At 47.0% G+C, this 21934-nt stretch overlaps 1 protein-coding gene across 4 annotated transcripts in view; it reads right to left on the minus strand.

Annotated features, from left to right (window-relative positions):
- Positions 1 to 1712: 1712 nt before the first annotated feature.
- ZNFX1 (zinc finger NFX1-type containing 1) overlaps positions 1713 to 21934 on the minus strand; it is a 36098-nt gene continuing 15876 nt past the window's right edge. For 3 of the 4 annotated variants that reach the window (XM_033186692.1, XM_033186693.1, XM_033186691.1), the window contains 9 exons: positions 21568 to 21717; positions 18742 to 18856; positions 15270 to 15517; positions 12179 to 12318; positions 10874 to 11028; positions 10044 to 10189; positions 9087 to 9197; positions 7605 to 7700; positions 3063 to 5507 (listed from right to left, as the gene is read on the minus strand). In XM_033186692.1, the coding sequence (XP_033042583.1) occupies positions 3063 to 5507; positions 7605 to 7700; positions 9087 to 9197; positions 10044 to 10189; positions 10874 to 11028; positions 12179 to 12318; positions 15270 to 15517; positions 18742 to 18856; positions 21568 to 21717 (3606 nt within the window). Of the gene's footprint in view, positions 5508 to 7604; positions 7701 to 9086; positions 9198 to 10043; positions 10190 to 10873; positions 11029 to 12178; positions 12319 to 15269; positions 15518 to 18741; positions 18857 to 21567; positions 21718 to 21934 lie in introns of all 4 variants that reach the window. The other variant, XM_033186690.1, reaches the window with a different exon arrangement.

The raw sequence follows: 21934 nt of genomic DNA on the forward strand, positions 1-21934 counted from the left end.
TGCACAATCTTTATGCTTGTAGAGGAACTGGGTATGGAGTGAGGAAATTCTTGGTAGAAGTTCTCTTCTAGCCTGGGGAACATAGCGAGACCCTGTATCTTAAAAAAAAAAAAAAAGTTCTCTTCTGTTGATATTCTAGAACTAAGAGCTAAATGATAGCTGAAGATAGCTAAATGATAACTCTTAGTTCTAAAACATCAACAGAAGAGAACTTTAGCATGAATGCCAACCATGCACCACATATTCTGTGTGCTGAGTAGAATCCAATCAACTCGCTGCACTCCTATGAGGCAGGCAGTGATTATCTTCATTTTCCAATAAACAGAGGCTTGGAAATACTAACTTTCCAGAGTTGCACAGCTAGGAATTCAGGTTTTCAACCAACATCTACTTGAACCCACACCCTACCTCTTGCTGCTGTACTGTGGAAATGCTGCTGGAGAAATGGAAGCCCAAAAAGGACAGAAGCAGTCTTGACACTGTAAATTAGTTACTTGCTGCAAAAACCAGAGACTCTTGTCCCCTAGGCTGGAGTGCAATGACACAATCTTGGCTCATTGCAACCTCCACCTCCTGGGTTCAAGTGAGTCTCCTGCCTCAGCCTCCGAATACCTGTGATTACAGGCGTCTGCTACCACGCCTGGCTAATTTTTGTATTTTTAGGAGAGAGAGGGTTTCACCATGTTGGCCAGGCTGGTCTTGAACTTCTGACCTCAGGTGATTCACCCACCTCGGCCTCCCAAAGTGCTGGGATTACAGGCATGAGCCACCGTACCTGGTCAAAAACCAGTTTTGATCCTGTAAGAATGTCGGTTCTCATCCTTTTCTGACTCAGAATGAGATGAAAGCTGTAGGGCCCCACCTGGGAAAACTGTATAGCTTGTTATAATTTCAGGGAGTACTTAACCACCCTACCCCCAGCTTAAAAATTATAAGTTATCCAGTAGCACATACCCTAGATACTAAAGAGTGTGTTCAAAACTATTCATTCGGGCTGCACCTAAGTCACCAACAGAGGGTCCAATTCAGAAAATGATGGCACAACTGTGTGAGAGAGTACAGTTCAGACTACTGTCTTACTGGATTTTACAGAAAGTAGGTTATTAAGCTAAAAAAGCCAAGTGCAGAACTGTGTACTTTTTCTTTTCCTTTTTTTGAACCTTTTTTCTCACTCTTGCCCAGGCTGGAGTACAGTGGCTTCACTGCTCACTGCAACCTCGACCTCCCCAGGCTCAGGTGATCCTTCCACCTCAGCCTTTGGAGTAGCTAGGACCACAGGTGTGAGCAAGCACAACTGGCTTATTTTTGTATTTTTTTTTGTGGAGATGGTTTTGCCATGTTGCCCAGGCTGGTCTTGAACTCCTGGGCTCAGGCGATCTGCCCACTGTGGCCTCCCAAAGTGCTGAGATTACAGATGGGAGCCACCATGCCTGGCCTAAGGGATATGTATTACATGTGCATAAGCTCTCTCTGGGAGGACTCAGGAAGTGCAGGGTTTGCCTCTGGGGAAGGAAACTTCAAGTATAACCCTTTGTACAGGTTGAAAAATGTTCTTTTTACCATGGGTAAAAATGATTCATTGACCAGGTAAATAAAAATCCTGTATCACAAAAACAAAATCACAGCCTCATTGTGGACAGTGCCTGCCTTGTCCCTGTCTTCACTGTCTTTGGCTGAGTTGCTTCTGAAAATTGAGGATACACATGGACCACTGATTTTCTCAATCATCGTTTTTAATTGGCTTTATAAGCTAAAGTGCATAGTAAAGACAAAAAAAGGAAATGCATACATAGGAAAGGGACACTTAGAAAGGACCTGAGATACCTAAATGTCTGTTCTAAGGAACACTGGAAGGAGGGAATGCAGATGCAGGCAGCAGGCCTGGGTCTGGCTTCTGGCCTGGGTTTGGAGCCTGCAGAAGCTGCTGGCATGCTAGCCCTACCCAGGCAAAAGCTCCAAGAGGGAGTGTTGGGATGAAGGATCACACTTGGGATAGGTGCTGCTGGTACCAAATGTGACTTTAGCTCCTCAGGGCCCAGGGGTAACCAGCAGTGCCACCAAACCTGTCAGACAGCAGGTAAAGAAATTTCCACCATCCCAAAGTGCAGGTTACAGGAAAGGGGTCACTCCTTAATGACGACCTGGCCCATCTTATGCAGCATGTGGGCTGTCCCATCTTCCCCACTCTCGGTGACTATGTAACTGGGTCAGGGTGAGTTGGTGCAGTCTTTGTCTTATTACATGCCTCCATCTCCTGGAGGCAGGGTGCCCAAGGAGGGCAGGAGGGGTTCTTGTGCTCCTTTTAAGAGATAAGCAGTTCATAAACAACTCTGGGCCTCTGTTTATTATGAGAGTTAGTTTGCAAATTAGGGCCTGGCAATTAGAATCAGTCTGCATCAGTGAGCTCATACTCTGTTCCTGGGGAACACTATAGAATAAACATTTGACCAAGTAAAGACTCAGAGATACCACTAGGTGGCCCTAGGTGGAAGCCCCAAACATGTTCCAGGGGTCTGTCCACTAATTTGCAGGAGAGAAGAGGTGAGATTTGTTAACTTTGCTCTCAGTTCTGGAGATAAAGTGCTTACTCTAGCGCAGGGATAAATCTAGAAACAAATGTGGGCGAGCCCTAAAAGTGGATCCTTAAAATAGGTGCTAAGACTAAAAAGGATTTTTTTTTGTTTTGTTTTTGAGACAGAGTCTTGCTCTTGTCGCCCAGACTAGAGTGCAATGGCATGATCTCAGCTCACTGCAACCTCCGCCTCCCGGGGCTAAGCAATTCTCCTGCCTCATTCAACCTCCCAAGTAGCTGGGATTACAGGCGCCCGCCACAACGCCCAGCTAATTTTTGCATTTTTAGTAGAGACGGGGTTTCACCATGTTGGTCAGGCTGGTCTCGAACTCCTGACCTCGTGATCCGCCTGCCTCGGCCTCCCAAAGTGCTGGGATTACAGGCGTAAGCCACCGCGCCTGGCCTAAAAAAACAAACTTCAGTTCCTTCATAAGGGAGCTGGACCCAGTCATTCAGTGGCAAGGGCAAAAGGCAGTGGTATACCATCTTGCTACACCATTCTCTGGATCTCCTCAAAGTTCATCAGGTTGTTGGCCGTGTCAGACCAGGCAGCATGCTGGGCTCCATCCATTTCAGAAGCAAGCTGGTTGCTTCTTTCCAGAGTATGATTTGTGCCACCAATCACTTCCTTACAGTCAGGACACGTGCCCCTCTCCATGGCTCCCCCACAATCGCCAATCACATAGATATGGCCATTGCGGCACTTGAACCAGTGACCACGAGGATAACCTATGGCGCTGACAATCTGCACTCGCTCTTCCTCTGAGATGCCCAGGCCAGAGCAGGGAAGGGTGGCTTTCAGAGCTTCCATCTTTTCCTGCACAAGTTGTTCATCCTCTTGGGTGAACTTACATGTTTTCTCGAGGATATTCTGGACACTATAGACCTCTACTGCTATGCTATCTTTCACCTTCTTCTCTGCTATCCTGTAGCGGGTCAGAAGGTTCACCAGGTACGTGAGCCTCTGGATTTCACTTCGGAGGTCACTTAGTTCCTGGCTAGTGAAGCTCAAGCGCTTCTTGGCCAGCCACGCATGGACCTGGTCTAGTCGAGTCCTCACTCTTTTCTGTTCTAAGACATGCATCTTTTTCAGGGAATCCCACAGGCTGGCCAGGTGGTCATAGAAGCTGATGTAATTCTCAACCAGACCCAGGTCCTTCACTGACAGATTTTTCTGGGCCAGCTTCTCCTTTATCATCAGGAAGTCTTCAGGAAGCAGCTGGTGGAGGAGGCTCTTCCTCTCCAGCAGGGCCTTAAGCCGGTCCTGGCTGGTTGCTATTTCCCCTGCTGAACCCTGGATCTTTTCCTTGATGATTTCAATCTCTTCTAGCCGCTGTTTTATGCTAGTTCCATACCTCAGGTTTTTGCGGATGGGCACCTGGCAGACAGGGCAGACTTTCAACCTGATGGCGACTTCATCATCCTTCTGTTCATTCATGTAGCGGTCCAGGGCTTGCACCTCAAAGATATGGCTGCAGTCTTCTAGCTGCACAAAGCGGGCATCCGGCTCATCCTCAAAGCCAAAGAATATTTGAGTGACCTCATCCATGTGGCAGATACGGCATTTCTTGGGGCATGGCTCCCCACAGAGACCAATGCAGGGGTGGCCACAAACTAGCAGCTTAGTACAAGGCACATAGCATGGGGGTCGGTTGCAGGGCTCAGAGCAGAGTTTGGTGCACTGGTAGTGCTGGCAGCGCCAGACACAGGGTTCCACACAGGGGCTACACAGCTCCCCACATTTCTTCTTGCACTGGCTGTGGACACAGCGGTTCTGACAGGTCCGTTGGCAGGGTGGGCACTCACCAGTGCATGGTTCCTGGCACTTGTGTGAGCAGATAAGCAGGCGCTTGCAGGGCTGCTGACAGTGTTCATGGAAACGCCCTTCGAAGCAGCTGTGGCAGGAGCCTGGGCAAGGATGCCCACAGTCCAAGATAGTGCCACACTTTGTGGTACACTTGACTGGCAGACCACCATACATGAGGTCTTCCACATGACCACATTTTACCTGCTGACTGTGCCCACACTTGAGTTTTACGGTGACCATTTCTGAACACAACTGCACACAGTCCTCACCACATGGGTGGCTGCATCTGTGCCCACATCTCAGAGACTTGGAGCAAGGCTCCTGGCAGCAGAAATCTGACTCAGGCACGGAACAAGGGACCATTTGTTCATGGCCGCACCGAGGAATGGTTTTGGGCACCTTCACCTGACAAGGCTGACACTCCTGGAAGCAAACAAGGGGACACCGGTGCCCATCCTGACAGGTGACCTTCTGGCATGGCTTCATGCACTGGAACTCCGTGTGTGAAGAGTCATAAGGGTGGCAGGCACGGGTGCAGACATGCCCGCAGCCCAGGCGGAACTCACAGGGCAGGCTGCAGCCTCCTTCGGGTACTTTTTGGAAGTCAGAAGCTTTGGATACTAAGGTGTGGGTATCAGGGTGGTTCTGGCAGCAGAGCCGGAGCATGGGGCCTATTTGATGGTTCTCTCGAAGTGTATGAATGATCTTGCTCCATAGGGGCACCTTGGCCAGCATCTGCATGTTTCCGATGCAGTACATTCCCTTCTTGGCTCGGGACAAGGCCACACAGATGCGGTTGGATATCTGCAGAAAACCCACCTTGCCTTCTTGGTTGCTCCGCACTAGGGAGAGGAGGATGATGTCATTCTCTTCCCCTTGGTATTTGTCCACAACATGGACCCTGACACCAGCAAATGTCTTGGCAGGCATCAGTTTGCGCAGGCAGAAGAGCTGCCCAGTATAGGTAGTGAGGATGGTGATCTGGGAAGGCAGGTATTCCTGGCACAGGAAGTACTTGCACAGCTCTACCACAAAGTGAGCCTCGTGCTGGTTCTGATGGCTTTTGCCCTCTTGGATTTCCTGTTCAGGAAAGCTGTGTTCTACAAAGAAAAGGTTGGAAGACACCCCCTGACAGGGAAAAGAAGTGACATGTTAAAAGGTTCACTCATGGCACATGTTTTTTTCTTCCTCTCTTTACATGCACTGGCCACTGACTGCTCCAGAGAGAGATCTTGGAAGGCTTTTTGTACCCTCAACATCACTATCTTTAGTTAGTCACTGTGTGCTTTGGGGCCACAGCAAGTTATGAAAATAAAAGATTATGTCTCTTTCAGTTTTCAAGGTACTTGTTTGATGTTAATATTTAAAACAGCTGGCTGGGTACAGTGGCTCATGCCTATAATCCCAGCATTTTGAGAGGCCGAGGTGGGTGGACCACCTGAGGTCAGGAGTTTGAGACCAGCCTGGCCCACATGGCGAAACCCCGTCCCTACTAAAAATATAAAAATTAGCTGGGCGTGGCAGTGGGCGCCTATAATCCCAGGTATTCAGGAGGCTGAGACGAGAGAATAGTTTGAACCCAGGATGCAGAGACTGCAGTGAGCTGAGATCATGCCACTGCACTCCAGCCTGGGTGACAGAGTGAGACTCCATCTCAAAAAAAAAAAAAAAAAAAAACAGCCATCCACAACCCAACCATTATAGCTGAGAGAACAAGCAGTGCTGTGATGATGACAGAGCAGCTAACTTACTGAGCACTCCACTGTGCTGACTGCTTTATATACATTACCTCCTTCCATACAGTAATGGGATATGGCAGGAGCCATTATTCTTATTGTCCAGAAGAACCCGATACTCAGAATTTATTTATTTTTAATATAGAAACAGTCTTGCTATGTTCCCCAGCCTGGTTTTGAACTCTTGGCCTCAGCTGACAATTTTTTTTTTTTTTTGGAGACAGAGTTTCACTCTTGTTGCGTAGGCTGGAGTATAATGGCATGGTCTTGGCTCACCGCAACCTCCACCTCCCAGGTTCAAGCGATCCTCTTGCCTCAGCCTCCCAAGTAGTTGGGATTACAGGCACCCACCACCATGCCCAGTTAATTTTTGTATTTTTAGTAGAGACAGGGTTTCACCATGTTGGCCAGGCTAGTCTCAAACTCCTGACCTCAGGTGATCTGCCCATCTTGGCCTCCCAAAGTACTGGGATTATAGGCATGAGCCACCACACTCAGCCAGGCACACGCCACCACACCGAGCTAATTTTTATATTTTTAGTAGAGACGGGGTTTCACCATGTTGGCCAGGATGGTCTCGATCTCTTGACCTCATGATTCGCCCGCCTTGGCCTCACAAAGTTCTGGGATTACAGGCATTAGCCACCGCGCCTGGCCAGAATTCTTATATAACTTCCTTAAGGTTACATGGCTACTAACAGGCAGAGTTGGGATGAAAAAACCCTGGTCTGTATTTCAATTTCCTCCCAGTAACCAGCTTTTAAAAAGCTGGCTCTACTCCCTTCTGAAAGGCTTTCTTTTTGAGAGGGAGTCTCTCTCTGCTGCCCAGCCTGGAGTGCAGTGGTGTGGCACAATCTCAGCTCACTGCAACCTCCACTTTGCGGGTTCAAGCAATTCTCCTGCCTCAGTCTTCTGAGTAGCTGGGATTACAAGTGCTTGCCACCATGCCCGGCTAATTTTTGTATTTTAGTGGAGACAGGGTTTCACCACGTTAGTTAGGCTGGTCCTGAACTCCTGACCTCAAGTGATCTGCCCACCTCGGCCTCCCAAAGTGCTGGGATTACAGGTGTGAGCCACCACACCCAGCTGCTGAAAAGCTTTTTCATCTTGAGAAAATTATAGCCTTTTTAGGTTGCTGACACCATCTAAGAAAGATCTGGTAAGAGAGACTCACCTGGCCGGGCGCAGTGGCTCAAGCCTGTAATCTCAGCACTTTGGGAGGCCGAGACGGGTGGATCACGAGGTCAGGAGATCGAGACCATCCTGGCTAACACGGTGAAACCCCGTCTCTACTAAAAAATACAAAAAACTAGCCGGGCGAGGTGGCGGGTGCCTGTAGTCCCAGCTACTTGGGAGGCTGAGGCAGGAGAATGGCGGGAACCCGGGAGGCGGAGCTTGCAGTGAGCTGAGATCTGGCCACTGCACTCCAGCCTGGGCAACAGAGCGAGACTCCGTCTCAAAAAAAAAAAAAAAAAAAAGAGAGACTCACCTTAATCTTCTCATAGTTAAGAACAGACGGATGATTCTCCAGATCCTGGTAAATGTGGGGGGTCAAAAGGCGGGCAATTTCAGGGCACATACGGTGCTGAAAAAACACATGCATGTCATTAGAAACATGGGCAGAGCACACACGGACAATTTCTTTAAAGATGTGGTTGCTGTTAGAAAATTTAGGGAGGGCCAGTTGTGATGGCTCATATCTGTAATCCCATCACTTTGGGAGGCCAAGGCAGGAGGATCACTTGCACTCAGGAGTTCGAGACCAGCCTGGCAACACAGTGAGCCCTTATCTCTATTTTTCTTTTTTTTTTTGAGACGGAGTCTCACTCTGTCGTGGCCCAGGCTGAAGCGCAGTGGCCGGATCTCAGCTCACTGCAAGCTCCGCCTCCTGGGTTCACGCCATTCTCCTGCCTCAGCCTCCCGAGCAGCTGGGACTACAGGCGCCTGCCACCTCGCCCAGCTAGTTTTTTGTATTTTTTTTAGTAGAGACGGGGTTTCACCGTGTTAGCCAGGATGGTCTCGATCTCTTGACCTCGTGATCTGCCCGTCTTGGCCTCCCAAAGTGCTGGGATTACAGGTTTGAGCCACCATGCCCGGCCATATTTTTCTTTTTTGAGACGTGTCACCAAGGCTGGGGTGCAGTGGCACAATCTCAGCTCACTGCAACCTCTGCCTCCCAGGTTCTAGTGATTCTCCTGCCTCAGCCTTCCAAAAGTAGCTGGGACTACAGGCATGAGGCACAACGCCTGGCTAATTTTTTGTATTTTTAGCAGAGACAGTGTTTCGCCACGTTGGCCAGGCTGGTCACGAACTCCTGACCTCAGGTGATTCTGCCACCTTGGCCTCCCAAAGTGCTGGGATTACAGGCGTAAGCCACCACACCTGGCCTCTATTTTTCTTTTTTTTTGGAGACGGAATCTCACTCTATCACCAGGCTGCAGTGCAGTGGCATGATCTCGGCTCACTGCAACCTCTGCCTCCCGGGTTTAAGCGATTCTCCTGCCTCAGCCTCCCAAGTAGCTGGGATTACAGGCGCCCACCACCACGCCACGCTAATTTTTGTATTTTTAGTAGAGACAGGGTTTCATCATGTTGGCCAGGCTGATCTTGAATGCCTGACCTCATGATCGACCCGCCTCGGCCTCCCAAAGTGCTAGGATTACAGGTGTGAGCCACCGCACCTGGCCTCTATTTTTCTTAAAAAAAAAAAAAGAAAGAAAATCTAGAGATACAGAGATTATCATTTGAAAAAAATAGTAAGGAAAAGGCATAACATAAACAGATCCTTTGTCCAACAAAAACTCAACACAGGGTGATCTTGTGGTGTTTTAAAACAGAAAATGTGAGGTTGACAGAGTCATTTCAGTATTACATTATTTTTATTTATATGAGACCTCTTTTGCGGGCAACTGGCAGCTTCCCAGGAGCTTTCTCCCGAGCATTTGGTAATAACAGAGGCCCAGCTTCTCACCTGGTAGTTCAGACGGACAAAGGGAATGTTTACTTTCACTAGCCGTTCAAAAAGGGACACCTCAAGGTTGAAGTTCTTGGCCAGATCATACACGTTGGCACTGGGGCGCAGCTGAGAAGAGAAACATGGCTGAAGATTCTCTACTGATAAAGTCATTTAACCATCCATACTTCCATCCATCCAACCAACCATCAAATGTTTTTCAAGTGCTATGTGCCAGGCACTCTTCTAGATACTCCCAGTTTAAGGATTAATAATGACAAGGGTTAAAGATTAGTAGAACTAAAGGTGGTATGACAGAGTGCCCCATGGTGGGTTTTTTCTAGCTAGGCCTCTGAACAGTGACATCTGAGTAGACACTAGCATGGCAGAGGTTGCCAGTTCTTCATTCATTTGAAAAGCAAGATCCATAATGGGGAGCGGAAAGGACACAGTGGGACACCATGAGCAAATGGGATGAAGTCAGAGAAATAAGCTGAAACCTGATCATACAAGCCTTTGTGGGCCACTTTAAGAAGCCTGATTTTTATACAAGTGCAATGGGAAACCACTGGAGGGTTTTTAGCTGGAAAGTGATATTATCTATCTACCTTTTTTTTCTTTTTCTTTTTTTTTTTTTAAATTCACTTTGGCTCCTTTATGTAGAGTGCATTAGAGGGTAGCAAAAATGGAAGCAGGGAGACCGAGGAGCATGCTATTATAATACAGTCCACTCAAGAGACCATGGTGGACTAGGTAAATAGCAGAGGGAATGGATGAAATAAATGATGTTGCCACTAAAATATACCCCAAATCTAACAGCACCTGCTCTTAGATTGAATGTGGGAGGTGAAGGCAAGAGGAATCACAAAAAGCTAATAATACGCTTGAGGACTGTTGAAGCAGAGGCCAGGGTCTTCCTTTATGATCTCACCCCCACAGACAGCCAGCCCATCTCCTAGGGGGCTCCTGTTTTACCTGCTGGTGATCCCCAATCAGAATGAGGTGCTGGCAAGCTTTGCTCAATGTGGCAATGGTATGGGCCTCAAGGACTTCCGCAGCTTCTTCAACTATGACAATCCTCGGCTCCACCTTCTGTAGGATCTGGCGGTATTTGGCAGCACCTCAAGTGAGGAAAGAAGAGAAAGGCTCCTTTGGGCTGAGGCACAGGACCCACAGGGCCACTGAGCCTCTGGGAATCCGCTTTTGTATCTTCCCTGAACCTGGATCAGCGACAAGTAGTCCTTATAGCGTTCTGGGTGGTCTCCAGAACATTAAAGCCGTGTTGGTCACTGTTGGAGTTTCAAACCCAGCAGGAGAAAGTGAGTGAATTTCTTTTCTTTTCTTTTGTTTTTTGAGAGAAAGTCTCATTCTGTCACCCAGGCTGGAATGCACAGTGGTGCGATCTCAGCTCACTGCAACCTCCGCCTCCCAGGTTCAAGTGATTCTTGTGCCCCAGCCTCCCTAGTAGCTAAGATTACAGGTGCCCACCACTACGCCCGGCCAATTTTTGTATTTTTAGTAGAGATGAGATTTCACCATGATGACCAGGCTGATTGCAAACTCATGACCTCAGGTGATCCACCTGCCTTGGCCTCCCAAAGTGCTGGGATTACAGGCATGAGACACTGCGCCTGGCGAAAGTGAGTGAATTTCACCAAAAGTTCTCAAAATATGGGTGCTTTCAGTAGCTTTTCATGTTATTTTCCTCTAACTTACCAAAGAAGCTCCTCTTTACCTGTCCTTAGATAATCTGGCACCAGAAGTGAACTTAGATGCAACAGGTAAATTTCTCCACAGTTTCTCACCTGTGGTTGTCATTCCTACAACCTGGGCATCTTTAAGAATGTGCAGGTCTTCCTGGAGTCTCAGCTCAGCCATTCTCTCTGCTGATGTGCGGTACTGGCGTTCATAGCTGAGGATCTTCCGGCGGGTGTCAGCCTGGTACAACTGTAGCCAGAGCCTGGAGAATGGGAAGAACCAAGGAAAGAAAGCCACAAGCTCTCTGAGAAGGTGAAAGAACCCCCTTCAGTGTGCCCAGTGTATGAAGTGAACCTTGGACCTTTGGAGCATAGTGACAAACAGATATATTCAGGGACCCAAGAATCCAAAATGCCCAACAGAAAGATGTCCAGAGTGGTCAGGAGCTAAGGAAAGGGGTGAGATAAAGAACAAAGGCTAACTATGGGAAGAGAATAAGAGACTTTAAAAACTTTGGGAAGAGGCCGGGCGCGGTGGCTCAAGCCTGTAATTCCAGCACTTTGGGAGGCCGAGACGGGTGGATCACGAGGTCAGGAGATCGAGACCATCCTGGCTAACACGGTGAAACCCCGTCTCTACTAAAAAATACAAAAAACTAGCTGGGCGAGGTGGCGGGCGCCTGTAGTCCCAGCTACACGGGAGGCTGAGGCAGGAGAATGGTGTAAACCTGGGAGGCGGAGCTTGCTGTGAGCTGAGATCTGGCCACTGCACTCCAGCCCAGGCGACAGAGCAAGACTCCGTCTCAAACAAATAAACAAAAAACTTTGGGACGAATTTCTCATAAATTCTCCCAGCTGCGGCATCCCTGCCTAATTTTTCTCCCCTCCTCTAATTCACCATAGAGTGTTTATTTTATTAGTAAAAGTGATGATGTCACTAATTGCTGTAAAACTTTCCAATGGCTGTCTACTACTCTTTTTTTTTTTTTTTCCCCTGTAGAGATGAGGTCTCACTATGTTGCCCAGGCTGGTCTTGTACCCTGGGCCTCAAGTGATTCTCTAGCCTCAGCCTCCCAAAGTAATGAGATTACAGGTATGAGTCACTGTGCCTGTTACCTCTCTGTTCTTTTCTGAGTTTTTATACCCATTTGTAACTTTTTATTTATGGAATTATGTGATTAATTTGTTACTCTGGATAGACTCCATAGGCTCCGTGAAGGTAATAATTAATTTGTTACCCTGGATAGACTCCATAAGCTCCATGAAGGTAGAGCAAAGCGTCTATTCTATCCCATGGCTGTATCCCTATCACTCAGCTCAGTGGTTCGTTGAAGGTCTTGGAGGTGAAGAATGTTCCAGGAACAGAACTTCCTGGGGAAATTACATGGGTTGGCTGGATGTGGAACACAGTACCTATAAAGCTGCCAGCGAGAACTGAGGTCCAGCTGCCAAACATCCTCGATCTCATCGGCCTCGGCTGCAGTCATGGTGTTCAGTTTGCGAAGCTCATCCTTCACTCTTTTTTTCATTTTCTTTTTCTGGTTGCGCTGGGTCTGCAGACATCAATACCAGGCAGGGTACTGTCTGAGCAGAGGCAGGCTTGGTTTTAAGCCCAAGGCAGGGGCCACAGCACAAGAAAAAGGGCTGGCATCCCTGATTAATGTCAAGTGTCTTACATTCTCCCAACAGCTCTTCCACTGTAGAGTGGCTAAACAAGGACTCTGGAGCCAGTCTGCCTGACTTCAAAGCCCTACTCTACCTCTTACTAGGTTGTGGAACCTAAGGTAAATGACCTACCCTCTGTGTCCCTCAGTATCACCTTCTATAAAATGGGAATAATAATAGTATCTCTTTATAGGATTGTTGGCTTGTCAGGAGTAAATACATGGAAAGCATTTATACTACTGCTAGCACTAGTTATCATTAAACATCTTTGACCATAGCCTGTTTCTTGTTCCTAAAATGTATGCCATGAAAGTCATGGGGGTGGTCTTTTCTTGTTGAATGCTACACAACCAGTGCCCAGCAACTGGTGCTTCACACAGGACTTGGCACAGTGCCTGCTAAAATGGTCCTACTGCCATCGTATCAACACAGTACCTTTAACAAGTGGGTGGAAAGCAGTTTATGAGAAAGTGCTCTCTTCTGGCTGTCACTGAGTCTGAGGCTATGAGCCTTTAGAAGGACTCGTAAGTCAGACAGATGTCACTAAATAAAGATCTCCCTGCTGCTTCAAAACGAAACAAATCAACCTTTCCTGATGCCTCCTGGGAGAGATGCTGAATCCATGCTTTTAAGAATTGAGATCATGACTCTGCTCACCACATATAGTGATACTGAACTGAACTAGGAGATCAGGTGCAAACCCAGCACTCAGGTGAAAACAGCATCCAAAGTTGCCCTTGAAAGTTCTCAAATCATTGGTAAGGTTTACAAATTCTTTTTTTTTTTTTTTTTTTTTTTTTGAGACGGAGTCTCCCTCTGTCTCCCGGGCTGGAGTGCAGTGGCCGGATCTCACTGCAAGCTCCGCCTCCCGGGTTCCTGCCATTCTCCTGCCTCAGCCTCCGGAGTAGCTGGGACTACAGGCGCCACCACCTCACCCAGCTAGTTTTTTGTATTTTTTAGTAGAGTTGGGGTTTCACCGTGTTAGCCAGGATGGTCTCGATCTCCTGACCTCATGATCCGCCTGTCTCGGCCTCCCAAAGTGCTGGGATTAAAGGCTTGAGCCACCGCGCCTGGCCTAAGGTTTACAAATTCTTATTTTGAGTATCTAACCCTCGATCATCGTAGTTACGCATGGTAAATAGTGAGGACTACTAGGCTCCACCAAAAGGAGCAGAGGGAAAGCTACATGAAGACACCTGGGCATTCATACAATTCTGGCTTTAAGAGAAGTGTCAAATTCCAGGGTGAATGAAGGAGGAATATTCCATCCAGCCTGGAGGTCTCATTTCATTGCTTACTTTAATCCTCTAAAATCTTAGTTCATGTTTACAGACTCATTTGAAATGAGAAGACAACACTCCTGAAGGCATTAAGTGCTGAGACCGTGTTTGACCTGACTCATATGTGCTACATTCTTCCATAAGTTCTACAAAAGCACTTGGTTACCTGCTTCCTGTCTTTCTAAGCTGGCATTTCTTGCCAGAGGCCCTCTGAAGAACTGTAGTATTTATATCCATGGGAATTAGTACACCCATCTTATACCAGGGTAGGCTGTAATACGGGTACTTAGTTAATTGCAATGATGAAGTGAATATACTGTATCAGAAGTGGGGGAAAACAAATTGTCAGAACACTCTCAGGCCTGTTTCAACCCAAGGAAGTGAGTTTACCTGCCACTCTCCCATAGCTTGCTCCTGTCCAGCTGCTGTCCCAGGGCCACAATGGTCTAGCCTCATGGCCAGAAGCATTTTAGCCAACTCCTGGTCTGCTCCACTCTCTTCCTTCCTCCGTCGCTGGGGCCTCACCACCTCTTCCTCCTCAATCACCCGGTCTGCTTGAATCAGGTCAGCTTCCTCTGCGATCTCAATCAGCGAACTCTCCTCCTCCCCTTCTTCTTCCTCATCCCCTTCTGCCTGGGCTAAGAGAGAGAAACAGATACAGATGAAAACTCTTTTTTTTTTTTTTGAGACGAAGTCTCGCTCTGTTGCCCAGGATGGAGTGCGGTGGTGCGATCTTGGCTCACTGCAACCTCAGCCTCCTGGGTTCAAGTGATTCTCTGGCCTCAGCCTCCCGAGTAGCTGGGATTACAGGCACCCAGCACCATGCCTGGCTAATTTTTGTATTTTTTAGTAGAGATGGGGTTTCACCATGTTGGCCAGGCTGGTCTCGAACTCCTGACCTCGTGATCTGCCTGCCTCAGCTTCCCAAAGTGCTGGATTAAAGGCTTGAGCCACCGCGCCTGGCCTAAGGTTTACAAATTCTTATTTTGAGTATCTAACCCTCGATCATCGTAGTTACGCATGGTAAATAGTGAGGACTACTAGGCTCCACCAAAAGGAGCAGAGGGAAAGCTACATGAAGACACCTGGGCATTCATACAATTCTGGCTTTAAGAGAAGTGTCAAATTCCAGGGTGAATGAAGGAGGAATATTCCATCCAGCCTGGAGGTCTCATTTCATTGCTTACTTTAATCCTCTAAAATCTTAGTTCATGTTTACAGACTCATTTGAAATGAGAAGACAACACTCCTGAAGGCATTAAGTGCTGAGACCGTGTTTGACCTGACTCATATGTGCTACATTCTTCCACAAGTTCTACAAAAGCACTTGGTTACCTGCTTCCTGTCTTTCTAAGCTGGCATTTCTTGCCAGAGGCCCTCTGAAGAACTGTAGTATTTATATCCATGGGAATTAGTACACCCATCTTATACCAGGGTAGGCTGTAATACGGGTACTTAGTTAATTGCAATGATGAAGTGAATATACTGTATCAGAAGTGGGGGAAAACAAATTGTCAGAACACTCTCAGGCCTGTTTCAACCCAAGGAAGTGAGTTTACCTGCCACTCTCCCATAGCTTGCTCCTGTCCAGCTGCTGTCCCAGGGCCACAATGGTCTAGCCTCATGGCCAGAAGCATTTTAGCCAACTCCTGGTCTGCTCCACTCTCTTCCTTCCTCCGTCGCTGGGGCCTCACCACCTCTTCCTCCTCAATCACCCGGTCTGCTTGAATCAGGTCAGCTTCCTCTGCGATCTCAATCAGCGAACTCTCCTCCTCCCCTTCTTCTTCCTCATCCCCTTCTGCCTGGGCTAAGAGAGAGAAACAGATACAGATGAAAACTCTTTTTTTTTTTTTTTGAGACGAAGTCTCGCTCTGTTGCCCAGGATGGAGTGCGGTGGTGCGATCTTGGCTCACTGCAACCTCAGCCTCCTGGGTTCAAGTGATTCTCTGGCCTCAGCCTCCCGAGTAGCTGGGATTACAGGCACCCAGCACCATGCCTGGCTAATTTTTGTATTTTTAGTAGAGATGGGGTTTCACCATGTTGGCCAGGCTGGTCTCGAACTCCTGACCTCGTGATCTGCCTGCCTCAGCTTCCCAAAGTGCTGGGATTACAGGCGTGAGCCACTGTGCCTGGCCAGAGACAGAAACTCTTGAAGCTAAGGGACAGAAGAGGGCACCTACACGAGCTCAGATGCATGAAGACATTATCAAGGGTTTATGTGATTTTTTTTTTTTTTGAGATGGAGTTTCACTCTTGTGGCCCAGGATGGAGTGCAATGGCACAATCTTGGCTCACCACAACCTCTGCCTCCCGGGTTCAAGTGATTCTCCTGCCTCAGCCTCCCGAGTAGTTGGGATTACAGGCATGCATGACCATGCCCAGCTAATTCTGAATTTTCAGTAGAGACAGGGTTTCTCCATGTTGGTCAGGCTGGTCTCAAACTCCCGACCTCAGGTGATCTGCCTGCCTTGGCCTCCCAAAGTGCTGGGATTACAGGCGTGAGCCACTGCACCGGGTCCTGTGTGATTATTTTTGAGACAAGAAACTAGAAGGAATGAGAGGAGAGTTAGGAAAGGCTTAGGTCTCCTTATATACTTTTTGTTACATGTTTTACATTTTAAAAAATCATATGAACGTATGCCTTTTAAAGAAAGGTTTTGGCTGTGCGTGGGGCTTATGCCTGCATCCCAGCACTCTAGGAGGCTGAGGCGGGTGGATCACCTGACGTCAGGAGTTTGAGACCAGCCTGGCCAACATGGTGAAACCCTCTCTCAGCTGGGTGCGGTGGCTCATGCCTGTAATCCCAGCACTTTGGGAGGCCAAGTCAGGCGGATCACGAGGTCAGGAGATCAAGACCATCCTGGCCAACATGGTGAAACCCTGTCTCAGCTGGGTGCGGTGGCTCATGCCTGTAATCCCAGCACTTTGGGAGGCCAAGTCGGGCGGATCACGAGGTCAGGAGATCAAGACCATCCTGGCTAACACAGTGAAACCCTGTCTCTACTAAAAGCACAAAAAAAAATTAGCCGGGCGTGGTGACAGGCGCCTGTAGTCCCAGCTACTAGGGAGGCTGAGGCAGGAGAATGGCGTGAACCTGGAGGTGGCGGAGCTTGCAGTGAGTGGAGATTGTGCCACTGCACTCCAGCCTGGGCGACAGAGGGAGACTCCGTCTCAAAAAAAAAAAAAAAGAAAGAAAGAAACTCTGTCTCTACTAAAAATAAAAAATTAGCCAGGTATGGTGGTGTATGCCTGTAGTTCCAGCTACTTGGGATGCTGAGGCAGGAGAATCACTTGAATCCAGGAGGTGGAAGTTGCAGTGAGCTGAGATCATGCCATTGTGCTCCAGCCTGGGCAACAGAGCAAGACTCCATCTCAAAAATAAATAAATAAGGCTGGGCGCAGTGGCTCATGCCTGTAATCCCAGCACTTTGGGAGGCCGAGGCAGGCAGATCACCTGAGGTGAGAGCTCAAGACCAGCCTGGCCAACAGGGGGAACCCCATCTTTACTAAAAATATAAAATAAGCTGGGCATGGTTGAGTGCCTGTAATCCCAGCTACTTGGGAGGCTGAGGTAGGAGAATTGCTTGAACCTGGGAGGCAGAGGGTGCAGTGAGCCAAGATCACGCCATTGCACTCCAGCCTGGGGGACAGAGTGAGACTGTGAGACTTAGTCTCAAAAAAAAAAAAAATAAATAAATAAAAATAAAATAAAATAAATAAATACAAAATAAATAAATAAAGGTTTTACTTATACCAAATACATATACAATGGAGGGCATTCAATGTAAATACGTAATATAAAGGATAATAAAAATATATAAAATGAATACCCACGTACCCTCCACCCAATTTAAGTAGAAAACTGCCAAATTTTTTGAAGACCTTTGTGAGTCTTCCTAACCTGAATTTTATATTACTCATTTCCTTTCTAAAAGATAATAATGTTACCACATTTATACTGTATCTAACACACTGTCTAGTATATATGTTTCCATAACTTGTCTTTTTTTTTTTTTTTTTTTAAGACCATGTCTGTCACTCAGGCTGTAGTACAGCATTGCAGTCATGGCTCACTGCAGCCTCAACCTCCTGAGCTCAAGCCATCCCCTCGCCTCAGCCACGTGTGTAGCTGGGACTACAGGCACGCACCACCACAACCAGCTATTTTTTGTTTTTGCTTTTTTTGGTAAAGACAGGGTCTCATTATGTTCCCAGGCTGGTCTCCAACTTCTGGGCTCAAATGATCCTCCTGCCTTGCACTCACAAAGTGCTGGGATTACAGGCATGGGCCACCATGCCCGGCTAACTTGCCTTTTTCATTCAGCATGTTTTTGAGATTCACATGTGTTACTGTATATGCTGTGATTTGTTCCTTTTCACTGTTGTACAGTATTTCATTATCTGAGTTGACTTAATTGATCCATCCATTGAAGAAATGTTGATGAACATTTGAGTTCTGATTTTCCGGTATGATAAAGTGGTTATATAAATTTAAATATCCCCAGCAGCAGTGCACAGAGTTTCCACTGCTTCAAATTCTCATCAACATAGGGTTATATCAAACTTTAATTGTTGCCAAACTGGTGCATATGTAATAGTATCTCATTGTGGTTTTAATTCCTCTAGTTTTTAGTGAGTACTTTTTATATATCTATTGAACAGTAAGATTTCCTATTTTGTGATGTGCCTGTTAAAAGTCTTTTATCTCATTAACTGGGCGTGGTGGCACATGCCTGTAATCCCAGCTACTTGGGAGGCTGAGGCAGGAGAGGAGAATCACTTGAACCCAGGAGGCGGAGATTGCGGTGAGCTGAGATCGCGCCATTGCCCTTCAGTCTGAGCAACAAGAGTGAAACTCCATCTCAAAAAAAAAAAAAGTATTTTCTCTTTTCCTTATATTAAGCTATTTGTCTTTCTCTGACTGACTCATCGCTCTTTATTTATTCTGGGAATTATTTGTAAGTCTCCCTGTTCTGGTATTTACTATATTCTACCTTAAGATTTGATTCTAGTAAGACATGCCCTTCTTACCTGTCTTCTCAGGTCCTGCTGGAGAAACACTTTGGGTGAAAGAACCGACACCAAGACCTAGCCACTCCAGCATCATGGAATGCTTCCAGTGCTGGAGGCACAGCCATTCACTATCCTAAGGAAGGAAGAATGATCATTTGTGAGGATTCTATGACAACCAATGTGAAGACAGGGTCTCCTCAAAGAATCAAAAGCAGATCGGGGCATGGTAGCTCATGCCTATAATCCCAGCAATTTGGAAGGCCAAGGCAGGCGGATTGCCTGAGCCCAGAAATTCAAGACCAGCCTGGGCAATACGGTGAGACCCCATGTCTTAAAAAAAAAAAAAAAAAAAAGACTGGGCGTGGTGGCTTGCGCCTGTAATCCCAACACTTTGGGAGGCTGAGGCAAGGCAGATCACCTGAGGTCAGGAGTTCGAGACCAGCCTGGCCAACTTGGTGAAACCCCGTTTCTATTAAAAATACAAAATTAGGCTGGGTGCGGTAGCTCACGCCTATAATCCCAGCACTTTGGGAGGCCAAGGCGGGCGGATCACAAGGTCAGGAGATTGAGACCACGGTGAAACCCCATCTGTACTAAAAATACAAAAGAAAAATTAGCTGGGCGTGGTGGCGGGCACCTGTAGTCCCAGCTACTCAGGAGGCTGAGGCAGGAGAATGGCGTGAACCCGGGAGGCAGAGCTTGCAGTGAGCCGAGATCAGCCACTGCACTTCAGCCTGAGGGACAGAGCGAGACTCTCTCAAAAAAAAAAAAAAAAAAAAAAAATACAAAAATTAGCCAGGCATAGTGGTGCATGCCTGTAGTCTCAGCTACTCAGGAGTTTGAGGCAGGAGAACTGCTTGAACCCGGGAGGCAAGAGGTTGCAGTGAGTGGAGATTGTGCCACTACACTCCGGCTTGGGTGACAAAGCAAGACTCTCTTAAAAAAGCTGGGTGTGATGGCATGTGCATATAATCCCAGTTACTCAGGAGGCTGAGGTGGGAGGACTGCTTGAGCCCAGGAGGCCCAGGCTGCAATGAGCTATGATTATGCCACTGCCCTCCAGCCTGGGCTCAAGACCCTATCTCAAAAGAAAAAAGAATCAAAAGTAATTCCCTTAAAGTTTATAGGCTGTACTATTCACAACAGCAAAGACATCTAATCAACCTAAATGCCCATCAATAAAGGACTGGATAAAGAAAACGTGGTACACATACACCATGGAATACTATGCAGCCATAAAAAAAGAATGAGATCATGTCCTTTACAAGGACATGAATGGAGTTTGAGGGCATTATCTTTAGCAAACTAACACAAGAACAGAAAACCAAATACTGCATGTTCTCACTTATAAGTGGGAGTTCCATGATGAGAACACATGGTCACGTAGAGGGGATCAACACACTGGGGCCTATCGAAGGGTGGAGGGTGGGAGGAGGGAGAGGAGCAGGAAGAATAACTGATGAGTACTAGGCTTAATATCTAGGTGACGTACAACAAACTGCCATGACACAAGTTTACCTATGTAACAAACCTGCACATGTACCACTGAATGTAAGTTTAAAAAAAATTTAAAAAGAAACATTATATCGTTTAAAAAAAAAAAAAAAACAGTTCATAGGCTGCAAACTGGCATCTCCTTGGGCAACTGGAACATTTAACATGACTTGCATAGAATTTTAAAAATCAAAGGGCTGGGCACGGTGGCTCATGCCTATAATCCCAGCACTTTGGAAGGCCGAGGTGGGTGGGTCACCTGAGGTCAGGAGTTCAAGACCAGCCTGGCCAACGTGGTGAAACCTAGTCTCTACAAAAATTAGCCAGGCATGACGACAGGTGCCTGTAATCCTAGCTACTCAAGAGGCCGAGGCAAGAGAATCACTTGAAACCAGGAGGCGGAGGTTGTAGTGAGTCAAGATCGTGCCATTGCACTCCAGCCTGGGGTGAGAGAGTGAGACTCTGTCTCAAAAAAAAAAAAAAAAAAAGGAATTTAAAAAATTTTCCAGCCTATTTTGACAAAATCAGGAGCTATGGCAACAAATGGCTGGAGCTGGGTTGCTACCACATCTCTTCCAGTTTGCCACAGTCCTCTCCGCTTCTTAATATTTCAAATCTAGATTGTTTCACTTATTTGTAAGACCTGAATGACCTCTGTAAGCTTTTGGATTTGTAATCCTTTAAATCAGCAACCTAATGATAATAAAGCTACCATTTCACTGGGTTCCTGGCCCGCCACTTTACAGAGACTGTCTCAGTTATTTCTTACAATATCTTTTGAAGGCAGGCATTATCATCCATGTTTGATTGCTGAGGATCACATGAGCCCAAGTCACATCGTCAGTCTGCATGACTATATCTATCAACTCCCAAGTTCTCTATCTGTGCTAGTTTGCCTCTGGTTATGATTTTGTTCATCTAACAAACACATAGTACAGTTACTAAATTAATAAGTTTACAAATACTACCTTGCTCATCTAAATAACAATCCTGTAAGAACAAATATCTGTAAGAAATTGCCTTTTTGCAAATTAATATTACAGATATTGGCAATTTCATATGGTTCAACTTAATGCTTATTATTATCCCCATTTTATAAAAGAGGAAACAGCTACAGGAAATTAAGTAACTTGTCCAGAGCCAAGCCCAGATTAAAACCCAGCAGGCTGGTTCCAGAGTTTTGTTCCTGACCAGCATATTCAGCTGCCTCTCATCACAAAAGGTAACTTTGCACATTGTGGCAGCATCAGATTATCAAACAGCTAAAGTTTTGGACTGATGATTCTCCTGGAGGCTACCTCAAAGTACTGAGGCCAGAGACATATTTGTGTCCCCCAGGATGACCCCTACCTGCGCTGGTCCATTCATGAGACTTTCCCAGTGCTGAGGTGAGATGTACTTCTGCAGGTACTGTTCCCGTAGGACACCGCGCATGGTGCACTCCAGGGTCTTGGCTCCTTCATGAAGCTCTTGCTCTGACTCCTTCATCTGTGTCATGATCTGCCAAGAACAGAGGGAAAGAAATGATGAGGAAATATCATCATCTCCCAAACTCAGTCCTCACCTTGAGGGAAAACAAAGGTAAGACAGGAACAGTACGGAGGGAGAATAAATAGACTAGTCAACAAACCAGTTTCCCAGGGCACATTATTGTGGTCTTGAAACCAAAGAACTAGTATCGGCCGGGCGTGGTGGCTCATGCCTGTAATCCCAGCAC

The sequence above is a fragment of the Trachypithecus francoisi genome, unplaced genomic scaffold (assembly GCF_009764315.1).
Source record: "Trachypithecus francoisi isolate TF-2019V2 unplaced genomic scaffold, Tfra_2.0 Lachesis_group21, whole genome shotgun sequence".
Taxonomy (NCBI): Eukaryota; Metazoa; Chordata; class Mammalia; order Primates; family Cercopithecidae; genus Trachypithecus; species Trachypithecus francoisi.